Source organism: Hyperolius riggenbachi, chromosome 1, assembly GCF_040937935.1.
Source record: "Hyperolius riggenbachi isolate aHypRig1 chromosome 1, aHypRig1.pri, whole genome shotgun sequence".
Taxonomy (NCBI): Eukaryota; Metazoa; Chordata; class Amphibia; order Anura; family Hyperoliidae; genus Hyperolius; species Hyperolius riggenbachi.
In genome coordinates, this window is record NC_090646.1 from 255,344,841 (window position 1) to 255,371,804 (window position 26,964).

At 44.8% G+C, this 26,964-nt stretch overlaps 1 protein-coding gene across 1 annotated transcript in view; it reads left to right on the top strand.

Moving 5' to 3' along the window:
• Positions 1-288: 288 nt before the first annotated feature.
• The window catches only part of LOC137547585 (17-beta-hydroxysteroid dehydrogenase 13-like), a 63,609-nt gene continuing 36,933 nt past the window's right edge, over positions 289-26,964 (top strand). Inside the window, exons 1-2 of the mRNA XM_068271104.1 lie at positions 289-548; positions 15,849-15,956. Of these exons, the coding sequence (XP_068127205.1) occupies positions 339-548; positions 15,849-15,956 (318 nt within the window). The 5' untranslated portion in view covers positions 289-338. The remainder of the gene's footprint in view (positions 549-15,848; positions 15,957-26,964) is intronic.

Below are 26,964 nucleotides of genomic sequence, written 5' to 3' on the forward strand. Positions count from 1 at the left end.
ATAGTGTGCGTGCGTGCGTGCGTGCGTGTGTGTCAAAAGCCAAAAGCACTGCATGACAGCCAGGGGTCTTGCATTATTTATAACTGAATGAAGAAGTCAACCTCTGTGTATTTCTCTCATGTCAGGTTTGCAGAGTGGTTTGCTATTAACTCAATATTTCAGTATTTATTTAGAGCATTTTATACAATGGGATATAGAACGATCACACACACACACACATACACGTAGGAAGAGAATGGGTTAAAACCTGGGCATGCCTTTCAGCAGTGACGTCGTTTGTAAACTTACTATACTCCACACTTCCTAGAACAGCTAACAGCGTTTGCTGCCAAGTAACAATGAAGATTGTTTTAGAAATCCTTGTACTGCTGCTCACTATCCTGTACTCCTATTTGGAATCCTTGGTGAAATTATTTATTCCTGTCACAAGGAAGTCTGTGAGTGGAGAGACTGTGCTGATCACAGGAGCTGGCCATGGCATAGGACATAACACAGCCAAAGTGTTTGCTAAGCTGCAGTCTGTGCTGGTACTCTGGGATATCAATAAGGTGAGCCGTTTGTTTTGCTTTACACAGCTGCGAGCAATTAGAGGCTCTGCAGTAAAGGAAGAATTACAAATCAAGTAAATGGAAGAATCTCGCATTGTAATCTTACACATTTAGGCCCCGTTCACATTACAAACGTGGGCGGCCATGCGTGCGGACCGCAACGCGTACGAACGCATGCCATCCGCGTTTGTATGCGTTGCGAGGCTGATCCCATCACTGAAAAGTGAATGGGACAGCCGTGCGTTTTTGCAAAAAATGCGTGCAGCATGCGTTCCTGGACCGCACAGGTCCGGAACGCATGTAGTGTGAACATCAGACAGTGCACTCTATGCACTGTCTGATGTCGTGTGTGTCGGCCTCCCGCACGCGTTTCCAAAACACGGCTGGAAACGCGTGCAGTGTGAATGGGGCCTAAGGCCTCTTTTCCACGAACTGTTGAGCTGTGTGCTCAGCAAGCAGTTACCAGGCAGCAGTAAGCAGTTATCATGCAGGAACAAGCAGTTACCAGGCAGCAGTGAGCAGTTGTGAGAGTTTGAGAGGCATTTCACTGCCTAACAACAGTTCCTGGAAAAGAGGCCTCACACAGACAGGGGCGGACTGGCCAGAGGGGAAGGGGGCCATCTCCCCCTAGCAGGCCGCTTTTCATTCAGTCTCGTTGGAACACTGGTCTGGTGTATTCAGGTTTGTTGTAAGGCAATGTGAAACTTTAGGCTAGCTGATACAAGTGCAACTGGAGGGCAGGCAAGTTGGTAAATTTACACAGCATGATGCAGAGCTTGCCTGGAGGGTCTGTGGACAAATATCTGTCTGGTCTCTCCCATATGTTATAATGACTGCATGTGTGGATAAAGTGTTAAACAAGTTGTAAAGTTTTTGACAGTCCCTAGACTCCAGGAGGGCTGCTTTCTGACTTGTGTGAGAGACTGGCGTCAAATTACAGGCAAGTAGCCTCTGTGTGATGTGGGACTGCAATTCTGATAAGCTCACTGCTCCTTCTCAGTCTCTCTCCACTCCTCTCTCTGGGCTAGTGCAAGCCAAAAATCACAATAGCAATCGCTAGCAATTTGTGAGTGTGATTTTGTGAAGCGATTTTTAGAGCGATTTTTTTTAATGAATTGCTCCAAAAAATGCTTCATGCAGTGTGTTTGCGATTTTGAAAAAATCACAACGCTGCTGTGAGAACACCGTCATAGGGTAACAATAGCCAATCACTTTTCAAATCACTGTCGATTTGAAAAACGCTCAGACACACTGTTGGTGGGCACCAGCTCCCCCTTATTCACCTTTGTTTCCCCCCTTACCCTAGTGCTGGGTGTCTGTGTCTTCTTGTCATACAGGAAATCTAAATAAAAGTGCAATCCTGGAGAGGGTTGCTTTCTGACTTGTGTGAGAGACTGGCAGGGACAGGAGTCAAATTATAGGCAAGTAGTCTGTCTGATGTGGGACTGCAATACAGATACGCTCTCTGCTCCTTCACAGGCTATTCTCAGTCTCTCTCCACTCCTCCTCTCTCTGGGCTAGTGCACACCAATAGCAATCGCTAGCAATTTGTGAGTGTGATTTTGTGAGCGATTTTCAGAGTGATTTTGTGAATGAATCGCTCCAAAAAATGCTTCATGCAGTATACTTGTGAGAACACCCTTATAGGGTAACATTAGCCAATCGCTTTTCAAATCACTGTCGATTTGAAAAATGCTCATACGCACTCTTGGTGGGCACCAGCTCTCCCACATTCACCTTTGTTTCCCCCCTTCCCCAAGTGCTGGGTGTCTGTGTCTTCTTGTCATACAAGAAAGCTAAGTAAGGCCTCTTGCACACTGCACGCGATTCCGATTCCGCTTTTTAATCAGTTTTTACATCCGATTCAGATTCCGATTTGCAGTGTGCAGGGAGCAAACTGCAAATCAGAATCTGAATCGGATGTAAAAACTGATTAAAAAGCGGAATCTGAATCGGAATCGCGTGCAGTGTGCAAGAGGCCTAAGGCTGCTTTCACAGTGGGACGTTAGACTTCCACGTTACAGCAGCACATAACGCAGAACAACTCACAGCAATGAATAATCAATGGGCTGTTCACAGTGCACACGTTGCGTTGGAGTATGCACGTTAAATAAAAGTGCAGCATGCTGTGCGTTATACTCGTAGTTAGCTGCGTTAGACTGTTTGCACATGCTCAGTAATGTTTTGTTTTTTTTAATTTGACGCATGCACCGTTTTCGTAGTAAGTATGGAACTAAAACGGCACACCAAGAGACGCATAACACGGCTCTTTATAACATCTAACTTCAACACCACCATGCGTTGCGTTAGGGGCACGTTGTGCCACCTTAACATAGCCCCAAACGCAATGTCCTAATGTGAAAGCAGCCTAATGCTGGGCATAGATCGGTCGTTTTTGCAGCTCGATTAGTCGCCGGATTGACTCCCGCCGCGTCCCTACGGGCACCCCTTATCTTCCGCTCGTTTTTCTTCCATTTTCTGCCCGCGGGGATCGAGCGCGGAATCGATCCGACGGGCAATCGGACATGTCGTAAATTATCAATCGAGCCTTCAGCAGCTCGATTGATAAAAAAAAAAAACGACCTGTCTATGCCCAGCATAAAAGTGAAATCCTGGTGAGGGTGAGGGAGTGAGAACTGTTATGGAAGGAGGGATACCGAAACTTTGGAAATTAGCATTAAAGAGGCAGGGATCATGGTGCCAGCAGGAATATCAGTAAGGATGTGTCTGGTAAAGGGGGAGGGGATATCCGAGGTGGAAGAAGGGGCATATTTGAGGGTTAGTAGAGGACACAAGTGGGGGGGGGGGGGGGAGAAATGAGCTTTGGGGAATTAAGGTGGCCATACATCTGTTGACTTGACAGCCGATCAAACAACCGTTTTGATATTATCGAATCGGATAAAAATTTTGGGTGGAAATTGGTTGAATGTATCAATCTGAGATGTTGGGAAATCTCGGGCCAATGTGGTTGTCAGGTGCGATAATCACGGCATGCGATAACCACTAATGATATACATGATGTAAACCCTGGCCGTTGTCCCTCAAAATGTATTTTGTGCCCTCCCCTTCATGCCTGTACTTTACCTGTCACACTGTCCCTAAAGTGTGCTTTCTGTATTTCCGCATTGGCGCTCCACGTGACTACTAGCATATACGACATGGGGTGCGTGTGTGATGTCATTTGGGCTGGGGCTGCCATGATAATGGGCCTCTAGTTTGTGTTTCCCCCCAGGCCAAAAGGTCCCAGTCTTCCCCTGAACACAGAGGTACTGAATGCCATCATTTTCCTCAATGCAAGTTTTGAAAGCAGTGTAAATATATGCCTGTTGTGCCTGCTAATGTGTGGGAAGTTCTTACATAAGAAAATATACAGGATGTAATTAAATTAATTATTTTATACAGTAAGTCACAGTAGGAACTTTTAAGGTGCCTATACATCACACAATGGGCTTGATTCACAAAAGAGTGCTAACTGCACTCTTTTTCACTCGCGTTTTCGCACAAATTTTCGCATTGCGCGCGCTCGCGAATTTTCGCGCTAAACGATAACTTTTCGCGCGCAAATGCGAATTTTCGCGCGAAAACGATATCGATTTCGCTGTAAAATTCGCGTTTGTGCGCGAAACCGTTATCGTTTCGCGCGAAGATTCGCGATCGCGCGCAATGCGAAAATTCGCGCTAACAGTTAGCACTCTTTTGTGAATCAAGCACAATGTATGGGCAGATCGAACAAAAGAGCAATCTCTTCCTGATCGAGTCTGATTAGGGCCTGAGCCCACTAACGCAGTTGTGTCCACTTCTGTCCGCTTTTCTGCAACTGTAACATTGATGTGTAACTGAAAAGCGGACCCACTGCATCAGTGGGCTCTGGCCCTTAGAGAAAGATCTGTTGGCTGCCTGTACACCTTAGCCAATTCCTGATTGATTTCAGCATGAAATGTATCGGGAATCAGCCTTGTGACACCACATCCGCCACCTCGATGCCCCCACGCTCTTCCCCCTAATGAAAAATGTGGTCCCCCCATCGGCACCCGTCGGACACCTGTCTGAAGCTGGCTCCGGGTGAAGTCTGCAATCCGCATACACGCTCCCCACATGGTCGCAGAACTATGGGCCCCAGTGCAAGTTTTATATTAGGCCCTCCTGTCAGGAATATAGCCGCTAGTTATGAGGCTGATAATGTTAAGGATAATAACAGAACATATTTCTGTCCTGTTTCTGTCTACAGGGTAAAACCTCAGATGTGTATTGTGCTTGGGAGTAATTGGTCACCTGGCCAGAGTAAACTGAAGTCTAATGTATTCTGTATGTAGATGTCCATTACCCCTGCCGCATTGTCCAGCAGGGGAAACTGTGTCTACTGCTAATTAGCTGATTAGCTGCCAATTGAGGAAGAATAGGCTGGTCGGCATGGCTTTTGAGTCTGGTGTCAGCCATTGTCCCATTATACAAGGCAAGCCTGCCAGAGTCTTGGGGACAGGGGGGAGCTGACACCTGAATGTTTGAAATGTATTTGACAGCCTACTGGAAATGATTGAAGGGGTGAAGTCCTTTTGCTACCATTTTCTACCTGTGGAAATTAAATTATTGGTGGAGGTGCAAACTATATCCTTATCTTTGATCAGCTAGGAAATACTGTCAACAATGGGGTTGTCACCTGTAGCGTGGACTAGGGAAGTCTTTTTCATGTATGTGTATGTTAGATCTCTGGAAATCCAATTATGACTGAGGATGTAATTAAATCTAGGTCCCCCCCGTCCACACAGGCTTACAGCCTCTAGGCGAATATTTCATTATAAAAACCAGGGGACAGCTACCTCAAATCAGTCCCCTCCTGACGGTAGCGGCAGCTGGTCTCCTGGCCCAAGCTAGTGGACTCCTGGTCTAACCAGAATTGTGTCCGTCCACAAAAGTCCAAGGTTCTTCTATCTGGATTCCTGTATTTTGGTAAGCAAATTGCTTGGTGTGTATCTTTGTAACCTCTTATTTTTGTAACTTTTATCTTTGTAGCTTTTTTTTATTTTTGTACATCTTTTGTATATATTAAGTTCTGCATTGTTCCTCGTTTTTTATGGAATATTAAATCATTATTTAATAAGCTTGACTTCTGCTGTGCTAAACTAACACTCATAGCCTAGAAGAGATTGAAGTGCAACTGTGTATAAATCCATGCCCAATTGTATGCTTGAGCAACACTACCATATGAAATTGTAATTGCATAGTGTGTATGAGGCACTTCTGCGCTCGACAGCCGAGTGGGAAGTCTAACAGTATCGTTCGGAACGACTGTTAGTGGGTTTTTGCTTCACTACAGTGTAAGATTGCAACTGTGTGTGTGTGTGGGTGCATGGCGTTCCCGTAATTCGGCCTAAGCGCAAAGCTGACCCGAATACGAAAACGCGGAGTACGCGCTGAGGACTCGACAGCAGAGTGGAAGTGTCTAGCGAACCGCTAGTGGTGGCAGTGAGAGGTGTTCTGAGGGGTCCCAGCCTTGTTTTAGCTCGAATAAGGCTGCTCCCCGCTTGATCTGGTCAAACCCGCAGTCGGGAACCGTGTACGCAGGCGTGCCGCGGGCCGGTTCCTGACACCTCCCAGGCACTGTATACATAACAATGGATACGGCACACCAAAACCTGCCAAGGACAACCACAGTGTTAGAGGTGCAAGGAGGGGATTAGGAACAGTCATTATTTCCATCAAAGAGCTAAACTGCAGTTGAGGCAGGGCCTCTTGGGGCCCCTCTGGCTCAAGGGCACAACCTCTGCACCCCCTACAGCGCAGCCACTGAGTAAAGTATTCTGCACCGGGCACCCGGGGAATGGCACATTACACGTGGGGGTGGGGGGGGGGGAACAGCACCGGGGGTTTCCTTGTGTTTGTCGCTCGTCCTGATATCACTTGCTGTTACTGCCGCGCACCTGACCAACCATGACAGCCCGACATCTTACAGCATGTCCGATCGATACATGCAACCTATGTTGGCCTGAAATTGGTTGCATCGTCGATCGGGCATGCTCTTGGTGGTGCCGAGTTTAATTTCCATAATAATTATCAAATTGGATGGTCGATCGGCCACCAAGTCGATATATGTATGGCCTCCATTACTTATCTGAACAGACAACTCATCTGCAGCAAGTGCAGAAGTTTTCATTATACTAAACTAACAAGAATAAATCTGACTGCTCCTTCGTATTTTATTTATGTCATATTTTTTTCTCACTCCATATTTTTTGACTAATTATTGATGTATAAATGTGCAAATTATAATTATCTTATTCAGTAAACCCAAATGACTACCGTAGGTGAATTTTCACATCTTATCAATAAAATACTTTTTAAAGAGACTCTGTAACAAATTTTTCAGCCTTAGTTCTTCTATCCTATAAGTTCCTATACCTGTTCTAATGTGCTCTGGCTTACTGCAGCCTTTCCTAATTGCACTGTCTCTGTAATAAATCTTATCTCCTTTCCTCTGTCGTGTCTGTCGGGCGAAGGCTTGAATGTTTGGAATGTGCAGGGCTGCTTGTGATTGCATAGAAGAGATACACACCCTCTGCAGGCCCCCTGCACACTCTGTATGACTCACACACTCTGTTTATGTGAGCCTATAACAAGCTTGTTAGTTTGTTTGTAAACACTGCCTAAAACTGTTAATTACAAGCCAGGATTGCAGCAGAGAGTGGCAGAAACAGCACAGAGGGGCACAGGAGAAAATAAGGAATAGAATGGTATGCTTTTTAGTGTAAGAATATTAGAGTACAGATTCTCTTTAAGCCACTAACAAGCAAGCAAGAAAATACTCAGAACAATTTTGACAGTGCCTTTTCGGCTACTTTTTGGTACTTTTTTAATTGTAGAGTAATGAAAAGTTATTTGAACAGAAGATGAAAAATGATCTCCTAGGAAAAAACTTAGGAGAAAAAGTGAATCAGATCGGGCCCATTATCTGTTAACTTACAAAGGAACTTTACCAAAAATAGCAGTAGGGGAAAAAATAAATCAATATATTGAAAACTGAGGGGGGGGGGGGGAGAGATAAAAGCACTAATGTGATTGCTAAAAAGAGAAAGATTCTTTGACATCTCTGTGCCTGGCAGATATGCCAGTTATTTGGGTAGCTTTAAAGAGAACCCGAGGCGGGGTTCTAACAATGCAATCCACATACAGAGGCTGGGTCTGCCTATACAGCCCAGCCTCTGTTGCTATTTCAATCCCCCTAACTTCTCCCTGCACTCTGTAATCAGCCATAAATAACAGCCGCGCTGCTGGCACACAGCGTGTCAGAGCGGGCTGTGTTTACATCTGTCCTGTCAGTCTGCCGCTTCCCCGCCTCCTGCAGAGCTCCGGTACCCGCCCGCATCCCTTCCCTACAATCAGCGGCGAGGGAAGGGACGTGGGCGGGGACCGGAGCTCTGCAGGAGGCGGGGGGAGCGGCAGACTGACAGGACAGATGTAAACACAGCCCACACAGCGCGGCTGTGCTTTATGGCTGATTACAGAGTGCAGAGGGAAGTTAGGGGGGATTGAAATAGCAACAGGGGCTGGGTTGTATAGGCAGACCCAGCCTCTGTATGTGGATTGCATTGTTAGAACCCCGCCTCGGGTTCTCTTTAAGCTATTGAAAAATAACCTATACCTGTACTGAGTACTGAATTCCTGCTGACATTGACAGCATAAGTTCAGCACCATGGAGACCACCTGAACAACATTGGTGGAGGCGCCCCGGGTAGTTAATTGCTACAGCTGGTATATAGAAGGTAATGTGCCTTATCTCTCTAGATCCTAGGTTCTCAACGTGTGGTACCCGTACCCCTGGGGGTACTTCTGATAATTCCAGGGGGTACAAATTTAGAGTTTTAGAAAATGATACATCTTATTTAAACAACAACAAATTAGTATTTTAGCTAATTAAAAGCAATTGTAAATGTTTGGAAATTGTATAGAACCAATTATAATGTACTACAATTAAATATACATTTATCAAGGGGTACTTGTGATAATGTTTACTATGCTAGGGGGTACTTGGTGAGTACAGGGTTTTAAAAGGAGTACATACCAATAAAATGTTGAGAAACACTGCTCTAGATGACAACACCAATGAATTTGAAAAATGTTTGTTCAAGTACATTAGGGACAATGCCTTTTGTGATAACTAACCTTATACTGCTTAGATTATCACACTAGAAAATAAATTGTGCCAATGTGCAATGCACATTCATGTAGACACTAGAGCATGATAACTGAGGCTTACAAAAAACACATAATTACTTAAATTTAATCATATTTTGTGGCCCAGTAACTATTTTCACACAGTGCCACTCCTGCATATGTGGTCAGCCCAGGGTCGGATTTACCATAAGGCACTGTAGGTACGTGCCTACAAGCGCCTAATAATGGAAAGGCGGCTCACTCTGAGTGCCCCTCTCCCTTCTTTCCTATGCAGAGTCCTGATGAGAGTGTAAATGAAGGGTTACTAACTCTGCTTTTGGCATTCTACTGAAGAGATCTCAGTCAGGGGAACCTCTAGTTCCTTACTATAATACTGAGGTTCCTCTGGCTACCTAATACTTGGGGGCACCTCTAGCTACTTAATATTGTAAAAACTTCTGGCTACACAATACCATGGGACACCGGTAGCTACCTATGATAGGCAAGGGAAGTAAGGGAGAAGTGACAGCTGGGACTGCCAGGACACTTGCGGTACAGTTCGGTGGGGGTTTGAAGGTTCATGGAGGGCAAAGTCTAAAGTGCCACGACATTGTGCCTATAGGCTCCTGTGAGGTAAATCCAGGCCTGGGTCAGCCCGTCTTTATCAGTCTTACTCCATCTCTTACAGAACAGGATATACACAGACAGCAGTAAAAACCTGGCAGATATATGAGTATTAGACCTTCCCCATTCTATTCAGAGTGTAAAAGACTGTAAGTTTCCCTAGAGCTGTCAGCTTGATGTTAGTACTTGGAAAATATGCCTGCACACAGTTTGCTTCAAAACACAAGTATCCACATTAAAAAAGCCACTTACAAAAATATCCAAAGAAAGCCTCTACTTTACCTCTTCAGATTTTATGATGTAGTATTGCATAAAGTCCACATAGAGATAACTTGTTTTCTCAAGCTAGAGGAAAATTCATGCTGTTTATGGTAGTGTGGGGAAAGTTTTGAACATGCAGTCTCTGCAAGCTGGATGCTTGAGGCAGCTATAAAAGTCATGTAAATAACACCCACCACACCTAAAGTACCATATGCAGTAAAGCAAATCCAAAAAAATGTAAATCCAACTCTAGCTATAAAAAACGAAGGGTACAGGGGCGTAACTAGAAATCACTGGGCCCCCCTGTAAAACTTTGGATGGGGCCCCCACCGCCCCGCAAACAAACCCCACCCCCACTTTTTGCACAGGTAAACTGAAAACCAATGTTATTCAGTTGGATAGGGCACACTTGACTGTTTTCCCCATGCAGATAAAAACAGACAGCAGTGAAGCACTGGAGACATTTTCTCTATCAATTACATTAGCCTCTGTGATAAAACGTGCATGTTTTCACACATACAGACACACATGGTGTGCAGAAAATGCATACAGACAACTAGGAAGCTGACAAACAAGTGTGCTCCCAGCCTCAGCTTATAACACTCACTCTGTCCATCTCTGATGGAGCAGTATCGGCTCTGCAATCGTCTCCAGCATCCCTACAGTACACAGCGCTTGGGAAGGGGTAGAGAGGATGGGGTCTGGGCGCTGTACTCGAGAGCCTGCTGCACACTGAATAGGGACTGTTTACAAATCGTTGTCTGCAAAACTTTGTATGATTCCTTATCGGTGGCTGAGTAGATGCAGTCATTAGAACAATTGTGTAGAGAACAGAAAGCTTTTTCTCTCCGTGCCCAGACACCTCAATCATCACTACAGTACACAGCACTTGGGGAGAGGTAGAAAGGGCTTGGGGAGAGGTAGAAAGGCGGGGAGTAGAACAGTGCTGTACACAAGACCCTGCTGACCATGCTGAACACTGAACTGCTGAACACTGAACATGGGCTGTCTACAAATCTTTGTCTGCAAAACTTGGTATGATCAGTGGCTGAGCAGATGCAGTCAATAGAACAATTGTGCAGAGAGCAGAAAGTTTTTTCTCTCTGTGGCCTTAGTTGTCAGTCTCACAGGACGGGAAAAATACACTTTTTCTCCCACGGGCCCCTCCTGCAGCTTCTGGGCCCCCCTTGCAGATACATCCCTTGCAGGGTCTATTGTTATAACACTTTAAGGGTACATAAACATAGTAGATTTATGCAACAGAAGCATTAGCTTGTTTGTGATTCTTGTTGTCTCTTGCCAAAATCTAGAATCTGTACTGCTGTGCTATAGTTTTGTTTAGCAATACATCACAATGAATCACAGAAAATCCACGAGCGCTCAGTGTAGCAGCCTTTGCAATACACCATCAACTTCTCAGATCACATAACACCTGCATGAACATTACAAATAAACAAACATAGCGTAGACTGTATACATCATTACAAGCACCGTTAAAGTGTAGCCCCTAAACATGCAGCCCATAGCCACCAAGGTAGTTCCCGTCACCAGGGTGTCAGGGATCACGCTCCCCCCCTATATCCCCTGCTTACCGGATTTTGGCTTGTGCACTGACATATAATTGTGTCGCTTTGCCTTTAACCTCAGCTCTGCAGACTCAGCAACCCCTTAGCAGATGTCCACTCCGATTTGCCAACCACCCAAACAGCTTTTCTTGTATAAAACCACGTTTAATATAACTATCCCATTAAAATAATCACAGCATGTAGCAGCATACAATCACCATCCTTCAGAAGCGATCTCGGTCACTGCTGCACACACTTCCTGACTATCTTGGTTCAGCACTTCCTTCTTAGGCTCCGCCCTACCGGTTTCATCAGACCAGCTGACTCATCAGAGATCAGGGGTATGAACAGGTTAACAATGTATTATAATAATGGTGTCCCCCATCTCTTCGTGTCCAGTGAAAAATGGCGCCGGTTAAATAATGGCGCACGTTTCCGCCGATATTTGTTTAAAATGATATTTATCGTTTTAAAGGTTAAAATGGTGCAGACCTTGTGAACATAATTTATTGTTTTAAATCCTGCTTTTTTTGTCCTGCCTGAATGTTATTTATCGTTTTAAGCCCTGCTTTGCTGGCGTTTGAAAATATGTCTGCCTGCCGACTTTAACGTTTAATAGTAAAGCCCCCTTTAAAGCTAGAAACACCATTTTTTTATTCACAGGTGTTAGAGCCAGTCACTGGGCTTCTCTGTCCCATTTAAACAGAGATGGTGGAAGCCTAGTACTTTGTGCTTTATAGTTTGCACGCCTCTTTCTGGTCTGTCTTCTTCCAAAATTCCAACGGTTTCTGCTCATCAATTGCGTCCATGAGATTGGGTGGTCTGTGCGGTGGTCTTCCAATTAGAAGGCATTGTGCGGTTCGGCCACCAGGGGGCGTGTGACCCGGCTGACTTTAACGTTTAATAGCAAAGCCCCGTAAAAGCTAGAAACACCAAATTTGCAGGTTATGTTAAAAAGAACAGCGGGAACAAGAGGACATTTTTTTTTCAAAAAGACCTTATACTTTTTGAGAAAATCAATTTTAAAGTTTCAAAGGAAAAAAGTTACATTTAAATGTGGCAAATGACAGTTCTTAGAGAAACAATTCCCGCCGACTTTAGCAGTTAATAGCAAAGGCCCCTTACATCCTAGCAACGCCAAATTTGCAGGATATGTTAAAAAGATAGTGGGAAACAATATTTATTAAAAAAAATATTTATTTTTTTCTGTTCAGAGTGTGGGAAATTAAAAAAAAATGACGTGGGGTCCGCCCCTATAGAGCCTCTGTAACCTCTTGTCCCCCATGCAGGCTGGGATAGCCAGAATGCGGAGCCCCAGCCGACTGGGGCTTTGCACCCTGAGCTATACCATCCCACATGGTCCATGGTATGGGGGGGCTATGGGGGGAGGGGCGGCCAAGTCTTCCCCTCTCCACTGGAGCCCTTGCCCAATCTATGGACCAGGGGCCCTTCCCCACCTCCAGTGCCCCAGGAGGAGGAGGGGCGATGACTCCCTTGGGGGGGGGGGGGTTTCATGGCGGCATCTGGAAGTCCCCTTTAAGAAGGGGACCCCCAGATGCCCACCCCCTTCCAGGAGAAATGAGTATAGGAGTACAAAGTACCCCTTAGTACAAAGTACCCCTTACCCATTTCCACAAAGTGTTAAATGAAATAAAAACACAACGAACAAAAAAGTCCTTTAGTAATCTTAATTAACCAGAAATACTTACCTGTACCTTTAAGAAAATGTTCCCATGCCAATATGCCCGGAAAAGGTCACACGCCAATATCCTCTGTCTTGCGATCTTCTGAAGTTGATTGAAGATCACTGCGCACCGCCGCCACACACGTCGCTCCCCGCCACAGCTCTAAGCTTTACTGAGTATAGCACTGGGTGCCAGCATGGGTGAGGGTGATAGGCGTGGAAGGCAAGGAGGGCAGCAGGAGCCAGCGGTATAGCGTCTGCATAGGACGCGCTCTCAGCTATACTTAGTATAGATGAGAGCAAAAAGCATCTTTAAATTTCCCTCCAATGCTCCCCATGGGTTCCTTAGCGACCAATGGGGATCTACCTGATCCCAATTGGTCTGTTAAGGAACCAATGGGGAGCCTTGGAGGGAAATTTAAAGATGCTTTTTGCTCTCAACTATACTACAGCTGAGAGCAGTTCGGTGGGGGCGGCGTGTGTGACGGCGGTGCGCGGTGATCTTAAATCAATGTAACAGAAGATCGCAAGATAGAGGATATTGGCGTGGGACCTTTTCCCGTGGATATTGGCATGGGAACTTTTTTTAAAGGTGCAGGTAAGTATTTCTGGTTAATTGAGACTAATAAATGACTTTTTTCATGGTTGTGTTTTTATTTCATTTAACCCTTTGTGGAAATGAGTAAGGTGTACTTTGTACCACTATACTCATTTCTCCTGGGAGCGGGCTGGCGTCTGGGGTCCCCTTCTTAAAGGGGACTCCCAGATCCCACCATGAACCCCCCCCAGGGAGTCGTCGCCCCCACCTCCTCCTGGGGCACCTGAGATGGGGAAGTGCCCCTTGTCCATGGATTGGACAAGGGCGCCGGAGGGGAGGGAGCCCCCCCATACCATGGACCATGCGGGTTGGTATAGCTCAGGGGGCGAAGCTCCAGTCGGCCAGGTTCTGGCTTTCCTAGCCTGCATGGGGGGCAAGGGGTTACAGAGGCTCTGTACCCAAGTCATTGTTTTTTTAAATTTCCCACACTCTGAACAAAAAAAAACAACAAAACATTTTTTTAATGTTGTTTCCCACTATCTTTTTAACATATTTGATGTTGCTAGGATGTAAGGGGCCTTTGCTATTAACTGATAAAGTCGGCGGGAATTGTTTCACTAAGAACTGTCATTTACGCATTTAAATGTAACTTTTTTCCTTTGAAACTTTAAAATAGATTTTCTCAAAAAGTATAAGGTCTTTTTGAAAAAAATGTCCTCTTGTTCCCACTGTTCTTTTTAACATAACCTGAAAATTTGGTGTTTCTAGCTTTTACGGGGCTTTGCTATTAAACGTTAAAGTCAGCTGGGTCACACACCCCCTGGTGGCCGAACCGCACAATGCCTTCTAATTGGAAGACCACCGCACAGACCACCCAATCTCATGGACGCAATTGATGAGCAGAAACCGTTGGAATTTTGGAAGAAGACAGACCAGAAAGAGGCGTGCAAACTATAAAGCACAAAGTACTAGGCTTCCACCATCTCTGTTTAAATGGGAGAGAGAAGCCCACTGACTGGCTCTAACACCTGCAAATAAAAAAAATGGTTAACAGGCAATTCTTGGCTAATAACAACACTTTTCGGTAGTGAATCTTCAGAAAGCTAGGATTCGTTCTGTGTGGCTGAATAGTAGGTGTAGCCGAAAGAATAAATTACTTTTAGCAGTCTTTTATTAATAAATGCAATATAAATAATGAATATATAAAGAAAATCATTAAAATCAACAATTATACAGACAATAGTAACGCAGTATAAAAATAAAAAGGGAAAAGGTAAATGAAATCTTAAGTTCAGGTGAAAATGTCCTTTGTGAAGTCTGAGCACATGGAAAAGTCCTTTGTTCTAGTTCAGGAAAATGGCCGCCAGCCACATGGTCTTCTGGCTGGCTTGATCAGGTGATGTTAAACAAGGGAGGACAGCCCCTCCCTGTATGCATCCTGGTTTTATGGAATCTAGTTTTGGGGCGGGACAAAGCCGGCCCCCTCCGGTTTACAAACCAATCACATTTAATTTCCTTGGAGAGAGATTTTAGATTTACCTATAAAACGCTGCAATTCAAAAACGGGAAATTACAGATTCATATTCTTCAGAATATGATAATTCCTATGGCATCAGACTTAACTACCATATTATGTTTAGTTCCTGAGAGGTTTAATAGTTTATCGTGGCTTATCCCTGGCCCCCCAAGACTGGTATCAAAATGTCCATCAAGACACCACGAATCAAATGATATAACTCCCGTAACTGTCCTGGGCACGGTATTCCTTAGACACGCAAAAAAACATACATAGCATTTATTTTCCCTCTGCCCCAAGCGGAGTCAAAAAGTCTGATCTCCTGCTGGGTTTATTCTGTCCTTACAGGAAGCCAACAACACTTTGCCATGTGGGTTTACTGCTGGGAAGCTTTCACACCTAGGTGTCAGTGGTCCCTGATGGAACTTCTTTTGAACAAGTTAATTACACAAACATTAACTTCACTGGTCAACAAACATACTTCATGAAAAGAAAAAAATGTAATTCTGATTGCTGGAATGACTGTGCAGTCTAACCACAGTCTAACCGCAGTCTAACTGCAAGAAGCGATCAGAAAACCGACTGCGCAAATCTTCCCGATTCGCCTGCGCTTCTCACGGCTGTTCCGTGACAGGTGGGCAGACATATTTTCAAACGGCAGCTAAGCAGTGCTTAAAACGATAAATAACATTCAGGCAGGACAAAAAAAAGCAGGATTTAAAATGATAAATTACGTTCACAAGGTGTGCCATTTTTTAACGTTTAAAACGTTAAATATCGTTTGATAATGTGAGTGGATGGGGCGCCATTTTTATCACATTGGCGCTGTTTGCCATTTTTCACTGCTTCCGACCTCTGCTGCATTTAGAGTATATAGCATTAACTTTAATGAGGATTTAACTTTTATTTTGTTTGTAGTATTTTTCGTGACTCTAATAAGTAATGTTTCTTATGCATTTTACAGAAGGGAGTTGAGGAGACTGCTGCAGAATGCAGGAAGCTTGGAGCCAAAGTTTACACGTATGTGGTGGACTGCAGCAAACGTGAGGAAATTAAGACAGCTGCAGTAAAGGTGAAGTTATTGTTAGCTCTAGTGTACTGATTCTTAATTAATAAAATGTATTTGACCTCAGAAACACCAAAGCCCCTCACAAAGACAATTCCATATTTTCTTTGTGTAACTGATGCTGTTTTCAGGAGCAGGGCAGTTTCTAGGCAAAATTGTACCCAGGGCAATGGTGTAAAAATTACACAGTATAGGTTAACCAAGTCTAGTTGCCCCCAGTATAGTGAGTCAATAGCCAGCTATAGGTCCCCCCCCCCCCCCCCAGTATAGGTAGCCAGGCATAGTTTCCTCCAGTGTAGTTTAGCTAGGTAGGTGCCTCCAGTATAGGGTAGCCCATATAGTTGCCACCTGTATAGGTTAGATAGATAGGTGCCCCCAGTATAGGTTAGATAGGTAGGTGCCCTCGAGTATAGGTTAGATAGGTAGGTGCCCCAAGTAGGTTAGATTGGTAGGTGCTTCGAGTATAGGTTAGATAGGTAGGAGCCCCAAGTATAGGTTAGATAGGTAGGTGCCCTGAGTATAGATTAGATAGGTAGGTGCCCCGAATATAGGTTAGATAGGTAGGTGCTCTGAGTATAGGTTAGATTGGTAGATGCCCCCAGATGACATGCGGTCACGTCATCACAGAGAGTCACTGTTACTAAGGTGGTGGACGCCTGGGAGAGGAGGAGAGGCTGTGTGCATGCAGGGATCATGGCAGGTGAGTTGTAACTGCTATGCCCGCTCCCCCCACCGCTGCGCCCCCCCTCCTGCCACTTAATGCGGCGCCCCAGGCGATTGCACTATTTGCACGCCCATATAAACGGGGCTGTTCAGGATATATTGATTTTTCCACTCCACAGTCTCTATGCAAAGAGCTATGATGTGTCAACACACAAATACAGCAACAAGATGCCACTTTTGTAACTATCAGCTTCAGCTCCCCATTAATCCATTGGGGATTGTGCAGTGGTGGGAACGTAAGTAATACAGGCAAGGATTGATTTCCTTGCAGGTGGCCACTTTGGCTGGAAACCTACTGTATATTAACAGGAAAATGCCATCTTTATTCCCATTTAAAACATACCACCAACCTTAGGATCTAATGCACTGGCAAAAAGCCAAGAGGATCGGCTAAAAGGACAAGACAAATAACATTTATATTGCACTTTTCTCCTGGCGGACTCAAAGTGCCAGAGCTGCAGCCACTAGGGCGCGCTCTATAGGCAGTAGCAGTGTTAGGAAGACTTGCCAAAGGTCTCCTACTGAATAGGTGTTGGCTTACTGAACAGGCAGAGCCAAGATTCGAAACCCTGGTCTCCTGTGTCAGAGGCAGAGCCCTTAACCATTACACCACCCAGCCACCACTGGCTCCTCTATGGGGTCACTTTCTCACCTTTATGCTCAAGTCTGTTACCGCAAGTGTTGATACAAGTTTAGTGCAACAGATTTTAACCTGCTGGGAAAAATCAATAACTAATGAAACAGAAATGTTAATGTCTTTTGCTGCATAAAGTTTAACAGATAAAGCAGACCTTTAGCCACGAGACCTTTGAACTCCTATATCAGAATAATTTAGACCTGTTGCATTCCTTCTGATTACATGATAAGCTATAATCTTGCTGCTGGAAGACAAGATGCAAAAAATCCTTAATCAGATCAGAATCAACTTTATTCACAGAGAACAACAGAATTATTTCTGGTACAAGCGGCATTGATAGTAGTGCTTCTTAGGCATAAAGAATACATACATTTTAGACCTAGGTGGGGGCTAGAGTTCAGAAGGAGTTCCTGTGCCTGGTGGTTTTGGAGGGGATGGTAATGAACTGACAGCCTGAACGGAGACGGTTGAATTAGCGACTGCTAGGGTGGGAGGGGTCATTCAATTTCCTGTTTACCCTGGACCTCAGTCTGTAGGAGTGCAGGAGGTCCAGCAGCTGCAGGGGTGACCTGATGATCCTCTCGGCAGCGTTGATCACTCTTTGAAGTTTGAGACTGCCGCTAGCGGTGGCGCCTGCATACCAGACAACTATGGAGCAGCAAAGGATCGACTGAGTGGTGAATAAAATTAGCAATCACAAAAATGGTGAAGAAAAATTGGGCCTCTTGGAAAAACACTCCAGGGCACCTGATTCAACTGCAAACACTGCAGGCACCACAGGGGGTTGTATAGATCTTTCTTGCGTATACACAAATGGCAGATTCAAATGAATGAAAAACTACTATAAGAGTATATATACGTAATGCAGATGCTGGGCAACTTTCACACTGACACGTTGCAGTGCATTGAATATAATCACATGGCAAGTGCAATGCAATTATATTGTAACGGTAACAGGCACAATACTTGACAATGTGCATGTTACAGTTACTGTGAATCCTGCTTGTTATGCACTGTATGCTTTTCTGTATGCATCTCACATGTAAAGCATTATGCGACTTTTCCCTCTGTTGCATTATAATTCTACTGTATTTTTACAGGATGTGCAAGACAGCAGACAAGTGTGAAACTAGCCTTATTGTAGAGCGTACTTCATTGTAGCCAGCATATCAGATAAATATACACTGCCTGTTCTGGATTTAACAAAGCAAAAACATAGGAGCCTCCCACAGTAAAATTACTGCATTGACCATTATGTGACCAAAGAATTAGGTCAGCTGACTACCTGAATATACTGAATGACCAGGTAATTCCATCAGTGAATTTCGTCTTCCCTGATGGTACAGTCATATTCCAAAATTACAATGGCAGGATTTGTCAGGCTTAAATTGTGGTTCAGGCAGCATTAGACATCATTTTCACACACAGATTGGCCAACATGGATTCCAGACCTTAACCACATTGAGAATATTTGGGACATACTGGAAAATAATTTGTACAGAGGTCCAACTCTACCAGGTTCTCTATTTGCATGTGACTCTGGACAAAAATGATTGTTGAAACATTGCAATAGATGGCCCGAACGGTTCGCCCGCGAACAGTTCCCGGCAAACTTCCGTGGTTCGCGATCGCGGCGAACCGGGAACTTTTCCGGAAATTCGGTTCCCCCCATAGTGCACCATTAGGGTCAACTTTGACCCTCTACATCACAGTCAGCAGGAATATTGTAGCCAATCAGGCTACACTCACTCCTGGAGCCACTCCCCCCTTATAAGAGGCAGGCACCGCCAGCCATTACACTTACTCATGTGCCTGCAGTAGTGAGAGAAGGGACAGCTGCTGGCAGACTCTCATAGGGAAAGATTAGTTAGGCTCTTGTAGGCTTCTTAGCTTGCTTCTGGCTGATTCTTATTGCTAAAATAGCACCCCACAACAGCTCTTTTAAGAGCTAATCTTATTCTTGTGATCTATTTTTTTTTCTGTTTGTCCCACTGACACTTGTGTTGCATAGACAGCCTTGCTAATTCATACTGTGTGTGTGCCACTGCCAGGCCCAGCACATTCAGTGACACTACCTGTGTGACAGGTGCACATTGTAATACCCATTACTGCATATACCTACCTACCTGTTGTTCACAGTGCACCCACCTACCTAAGTGAGCGCACTTAGTGTCACTGTGCCTGTCCACTACCTGTCTGTGTGACAAGTGCACATTGTAATACCCATTACTGCATATACCTACCTACCTGTTGTTCACAGTGCACCCACCTACCTAAGTGAGCACACTTAGTGTCACTGTGCCTGTCCACTACCTGTCTGTGTGACAGGTGCACATTGTAATACCCATTACTGCATATACCTACCTAACTGTTGTTCACAGTGCACCCACCTACCTAAGTGAGCGCAATTAGTGTCAATGTGCCTGTCCACTACCTGTCTGTGTGACAGGTGCACATTGTAATTCCTAGTACTGCATATACCTACCTACCTGTTGATTAATTTCACATATACAGCAGAGCCTCGAAAGTCCTCCTGCATTCTTATTTTTGGTCACTACCCCGGGACGTGCATGCCATGCCTGCTGCCTTCCTTGGATGTGTGGTGGTAGCCGCTTCTTAGGCTCCCACTCCGGACCGAAATAGAACCCTGATTCTCCGGCCATTACCCGCCGTGGTCACTCACAATGGTAGACTTGTCCTCCATAACAGATTCTCTCCTCCTTGAGGAGGTGACCAACCTGGTGAGTCGCAGTGAAGGCACCATCAACTTGCCCTCCATAACAGATTCTCGTTAAAGGATTTAAAGTTGATTCATTTCACATATACAGCAGGGCCTCGAAAGCCCTCCTGTATTGTTATTTTTGGTCATTACCTCGGGACTTGCATGCCATGCCTGCTGCCTTCCTTGGATGTGCAGTGGTGGTAGCCATTTACTTAGGCTCCCACTCCTGGCCGGAATCGAACCAGGATTCCCAGGCCATTACCCGTGGTCACTCGCAATGGCAGACTTTCCCTCCATAACAGATTCTCGATGCAGGTACTGAACAGCAAGCAGACCAAGTATTTACAAAAATAGATGTAAGCTTTAACAATGGTAGGGAAAGAACCATCGAAAGTTGATAAGGCAGTCAGACATTTCCTGACATCACTGAGTGAGGAAGAGCTCTTTGGCCATGGTGTGCACCAGTCCAGCATGGCCGCCACTACGCAAACAGCTGTTTGTGGTGCGTTACACAGTGAGTTTGGTGTGTCAGTGTGAAGCAGTACTCTAATTACACTCTCTGATTGATGTATACACATGCAAGATGTTTTAAAGCACTTTAGGCCTGCAATTTAGCATTCAATGTGATTTCTGCCCTTAAAACGCTGCTTTGCGTCACATCCAGATTTTTCCCCGGGACTTTTGGCATGTATCCCACTCCGTCATGCCCCCTTCCAGGTGTTAGACCCCTTAAAACATATTTTCCATCACTTTTGTGGCCAGCATAATTTTTTCTAGTTTTCAAAGTTTCCCCTCCCCATTGAAGTCTATTGCGGTTCGCAGAAGTTCACGTGAACCGAACTTTTTGCGGAAGTTCGCGAACCCGGTTCGCGAACTGAAAATCAGAGGTTTGGGCCAACTCTACATTGCAGTAGCTTAGCCAGATAATGCGAGAACCAATGCTTTTAACATCTGCACTGAAAACACTATCCAAGCGTGACTCAGACAAAATATTAGTAGGGTTTTAGAAATGGTTTCAGATATCCTAGGTGCCCATACACGGTACAATAAAAATGGTAAATTTTCCCGTTTATTCGACCAAACCGATCAAATTGAATAAAAGTTTAAAAGAATCTCTTTTTCTATCAAAAAAAAAGAGTCAATTTATTTTTTCAATAAAAATCCGATCGAACATCTTAGAAAAATCTTTATATTTGATCTAACGGAATAATCAAACAAAATGATCTAATCGAAAAAAAAGAAAACATTGTACCATGTATGGGCAACATAAGAAATCACTAAATAGTGCAGATTCCTTCTTAAACTGTTAGGAATAGGAAGAGTTAGGAAGGTCTCTCAGGCAGTGCAGTGTGTGAGGGAAATTGCTGTTGCTGAGGTGACCAATACATCTGCTGTATTCCATCAATGCCTAGCACTGGAAGGGTTAAGCACAGAACAGCTTCACAGGACACCTGGCAGCAGGGGGGAGGAGCACTTCACAAATCATGCCTAGCCTGCACTGCTGCACTATCTGTAGAACTGCTATTAGGCACTTCTTAATATGCAGCAGTTTAGGGATGGATTTGCACTTTTCTTAACTGTAGTGCAGCTCTAGAAATCCACACTAAATTGTTACTATTATGTAGGATTTGAGAAGTTTCTTATTATCATTCAGAACAGTTCCTCTGCTGGTTAGAACAGTTTAAGAAGAAAAAAACTGTTGGTAATGCTTTGATAAATCTGGCCCTATATGTTTTCCATACACCTGAAACTTTCATTTAGAATCTACGTTGCTATTTAATTGCATCACTAAAGAGATGCGACTAAACAGCAACGTAATTCCTCCAGCAACGTAGATGGGATCTCCAAATTTTATACAGTGTGATATTATCACACCTTGTAAATAAAATGGTTTTTAAACAATCAGCACGGGAGAAAATACTCAAAATAATTTTGATAGTACTTTTCATCTAATTTTTAATACTTTTTCAACTGCAAAGTACTGAAAACTTATTTGAAAAAGAAGTTGAAAATTATCCCCTAGGAGAAAACTCAGGAGAAAAAATGAATTGCATATGGGCCCAATTATTGTTTCTGTTCACTTCAGAACACACAATAAACAAACATTGCCAGCAGTAAAGATGCCGCCACCAGTGATAAATTTAAAGTGTAACTGTAGCGAAAAAGTGCGCCTAGGGAGTTCTTACCTCAGGAGGGTAAAGCCATTGGATTCCTAAAGAAGGTTCCCTTGTCATCCTCCACAGCCCTGTTTCAGAGCTAGGAATCCTGAAACAGAGGTTGTCGACTCTTGTCGCCAGCTTGCGCAGGCGCACTTCTGTTAGATCCTGTTCTAATCACCTTTTTCCGGCACCAGCAACTTCTTATAGTTGCGTCTCACGGACTGTGAGATAACTTGACTCTCAACACAGCAAGCAGGAGATAGACTTTCTCAGGCTTCTTCAATATTCACGTTATTTATTCAGGAAACAGAAATACAGATATATACAGTTCATCCTATCCTAGCCACGCCAATCTTCATGTTGCGTTACAAGCTTCTTGATTAAACTTCCTGCTGAAGTCAATCAGGTACCTTCTTTCTAACCTACGTTACACTAGACTACCTATGTACAGCATACATTATATCAGATTACAGAAAGGAATGAACATACTTAGAGGTCCCAGTCAGCATTGCGAGCTAGTGTGGAAGTAAGGAGCAGAGTGAGCTCCCATCGCTCACTCAGGGTTTAATACCGACTAGGAAAGAGTTAAATATGACATCATCTTCGCCATCCCCTAGATCAGACTATTGGTGGACCCACTCATGGTGTCATCATACACACCTACTCGATTAATATTCAATGAGGCATTTGACATACATACAGGAATGTGGATATTTACAAAACATGGTTGATGTTTATTGTTCTACTGGCGGTACATGCCCAGGTCAGGGAGACCTGTGGCCTTGTCCATAGAACAGCTTCTTGGTATGTTCTAGTTCTGCTGACAGAACTGCAGATTTTCTCTCTAGAGAAAATCCCCTTAAAGGGCAGGTCTGCTCCTCAAGCCTTTTTGACTAACTCATTCCAAATAACTGAGGCCTGCTTAAATTCTAACAATCCCCCCTAAAAAGGCTTGACCCGCAGATCCCAGCTTCTGAACCCACCAGTACCTGGTTTCTTTTCTTTATGTTTCACTTTTCGATGTTCGTGCTCACACAACTTCTCTGCTCTCGGCGGTTATCCGTGGAAGAGAGAGAGCAAGACCTCTTGGTCTTCCTGTAACCAGGCTCTCTGGGGAGGCCCTACTTCTAAGTCCCTCTATACCACATGCTCAGCATTTGCGTCACTTGCGTATCACTCACAAACTTGCATGACCACAGAAAAGGGAAACTCGTTTGTTTGTTACTCAATGGAGCAGTGCCAGGTGCCTTCTAAAAGAGCGCCTTTATACAATCAGCTCCATCACCGGTACTACTGAACCTATACCCGTAACCCTGTATATCCCTTAATTTAAAAATATTGGTTCATGAGATTGTTTATGAGGCACCAATCTCTTGACCAGGTTAATTTGTTTTGCGTAATTTGACACACAACCTCACCTGGATAACGATGCCTAAAGTTGTCATCCCCATCCAGACGACCAGTGGGTGTAGGAAGAACTTTTGAACTGCAGAGGCCCAGTCCGAGTGTCCCTGGAACATCACCGGAAACCTTTTCCACCAGGTCAGACTGGAACTCACCTGCTTATTTTTGTGTTCTACCTCGTTAAGATCGCCTGGATCATGGTGAAATCTTACCTCTAACTTAGTGTACTGTTTGTTTAACCGTTGTATCAAAGTGTGGTCGTCTTGAATCAAACCCTGTTCCCCTTTGTCCCATGTCGTGTTCTCTTTCAGGATGGGAACTTCCCGTGAAACTTTGAACTTTAGAGTTCTCTTAACAATTTGAGAAATAACGTCATCAAACCTGGATGACTGGATCCATATGGGATTTCCGCTCACCCAATATGTTCCCCTTGACCGATCCCCCTTATCGGAACAATTATGAAAATGTACCTTGAATGTGTCCTTAGACATGATGCTAAAAAAACAAACCTTTCCTTCAACCACCGGAACTATCGATTTGGCTTCAGGGTGGATCTTTTGAATGGTAGCCTCGCCTTCTGTGTTATTGAGCCCGCAGGCTTCTTCACTAAATTTGACTTGCCCCGGCAAACACAGGTACCTCTGGGAGAATTGCCCGCATGAGGACAACTCTACTCGTTTCACCTCCCCGTCTAGCACCAAAAGTTTGACCTCTCAGGTCATGGTGTAAGACATGTGTTGAGGTGGGAACTAAGGAAGTGGCGGTGCCTAAAGGAATGTTGCACCGTTTCCATTTGTTCACCCAAACATCTTGAAGCTTCCATGCAAAAGATCCTTCTCCAGAAAAATCGATATACCTCCCCTTGTCCAATCTCAGTTGTACAGGATCTTCCTGACAAAATATGTCCTCAACTGTCCTGATTGGACCTCTTCCCCCCTTATGTCCTGAGGCACAATATGTACCTGAGGTCGGGAAGACGGTACTCTGCAATCTTTCAATTAAGAGTACCTCTTCACTTACCCAACTAGCATGAGGATAAGCGGCTGCATATGGACTGTGTAATATCGTCCCCTGTTGTGACCCGTGTAGTGTGGATGGGGTTCCCTGTGTTGGCTTTCCCTCCCCCGGGACCGCTCTCCCCACCCTCTTTGTCACCTGGAAATGTGGCTCGATCTCGATTTTTACTTCTTGTTTCGAGAACCACCACCCCTCGGCTTTCCAGCCTTTACGTGTGTATAGTTGTTTCAGAGGCACTCTCTGTTGGTAGTTCCAGAGTGTGATGTTGTCCCCTGCATCTCTCCGGCCGGAGAATTGACGCCTCCTGCTCGTTCCTCTCCAATTTGGAACCATCTCACTCTGCATAACCAAAACAAGGTACCCTTGAATCACACACTCCACCTATTGCATGTACCCATGTACCTTTTAACCAAACTTTGGATCGGTGCATCGATTCTGGGAGTGTGGCATTCAATAGCAGATTTACACTGCCATTCAATTCCCACTGCCCGCACACCTGACCCTTCAGACCTTTCACCCACCTTGTGCCCTGAAATTTGTTTTCTCCTGGCACAAGTGCTCTTTTCCTCCATCCCTGCTTAGTCCATCTGTGCCAAGCGGATGGAGGTGTGAAAGGATCAGTACCTTTGTCACCCAACATTAACATGTTTGGGCCTTGTATTCTCATTAACCCCTTATTATTCATGAGAATGTCCTCTCTTTGTTCTCCTAGGACGAAATGGCAACCTAGGATCACCATTAGCACGGTGCTCTTCATTATAAAAGCACCACCTTGGGAAAGAAAAACATTAGCAATTTGCACTATGCTTTGCTCAGTCAGTTTTTTTAGTCGTTTTCCGATCTCAGGGATCTCGTGTTTTAGTCTTTTTCCAATTTCAGGAATCTCGTGTTTTAGTCTCTTTCCAATTTCAGGAATCTCGCTGTTCTCCAACCTCAGATTGGCATCTGGAACCTTTCGCTTATCCGACTGACATCTCCATCTTTGCTGCCAGCACTGCAGCTGTCTCGAGTCCATATTGCCAAACTCCTGAAATCGAAATACAAACAAATCAATTCTTATTAATGATTTGGGATTCGCCCTGCGGCTTGTACTCTGTACACTTTAACTTGATCAATATATGCCGTAATTGATCTCGTTGCTTTATGGTTCTCATGAACTCTGTTTACTTTTTTTGGTAGATTGGAGTTAAACCTCTCTCCCCTACCTAAGTACTATCCGCAGTACTTACCTGTGTAAAATATGCTCCCGCGGACTTCACCTTTGGAAGCTCTCACCTCCTTGCAGGCCCCTTCCACATCCCCCCCTATCTGTCCATGCGCGGCCGTCGCATGCACAGATTACGGATGCCACACCTGTTGCTGCTTTGCAGGTGAGCCTGCAATGCTCTTACTCATTATCGCATTTACTTTTCTAGAACCTCATTGCGATACCAGCTCTGCTAGAAGTTCTGTGTGTTGTACCCTCTGACCAATGTTTGCCGTGCCACTACCCTCAGACTACAAAAAAAAAAGAAAAAATGGCTGCCTCCCTGTAGGAAGGAGCACTTTGCACTTAAACTACACAGGGTGTAGGGTGCAGGGCTAAGCATTCCAGCATCAAATGCCTGTATGCAGATCCCTGAATGCCCACTTGGTAGGTAGTCGTATGGCAAACCTGTCCTGATACACTGGAAACTGTCACTCTGTAAATGGCAATTCTTTCATTTGTAAAATTGCCCCATGAACTGCTGTCAGTTCTTGTTCTTTGTGCTACACTTGATAGGAGCTGGAAAAAAAACACATTTGACCAATCAGTGGACGGAAAAAAATGCACAAAAAAACAGCACCAGCCCAGCATAGACCTCTTAATCAAACTCTGGACCTGTCCACGACAAAAACGCTCTGCAGCAGCGGCGACGGACACCTGGATTGGTCAACTCCCTTTTTTCCAACTCCGGCACCTACTTGCTGCACTGTCCCCCCTTTTCTCTATTGGGAACTCATGCTGCATCACCCATAAAGGTGCCTCACTTAAAGGAATAATCCCATAAGCAACTCAGTACAGACCCTTTCCTGATCTGCGCTGTTCCTTGTCTCCCTGCACCTAGCTGGGAAACATTTCCTATCCGTGACCATGCTAGTCTCACAGCGACTGCTTGGTGCACGTATCCTGGCATTCCTATCCCTGGACTCAGGCTATGGGGAAATATACGGGATCCGAGATACTCAGTAGAATGTCTCATTATTTCTACCCCCCTTCCTTTCTGCTGCTCTGCCCGGAGCCGCGAGCACAGCCTGACGTGACGTGGATCCCCCAGCCCCTCCTCCCCCCCTGCCATGATGTGTGGGAGCCATGACTCTTGGGGGCGGGCC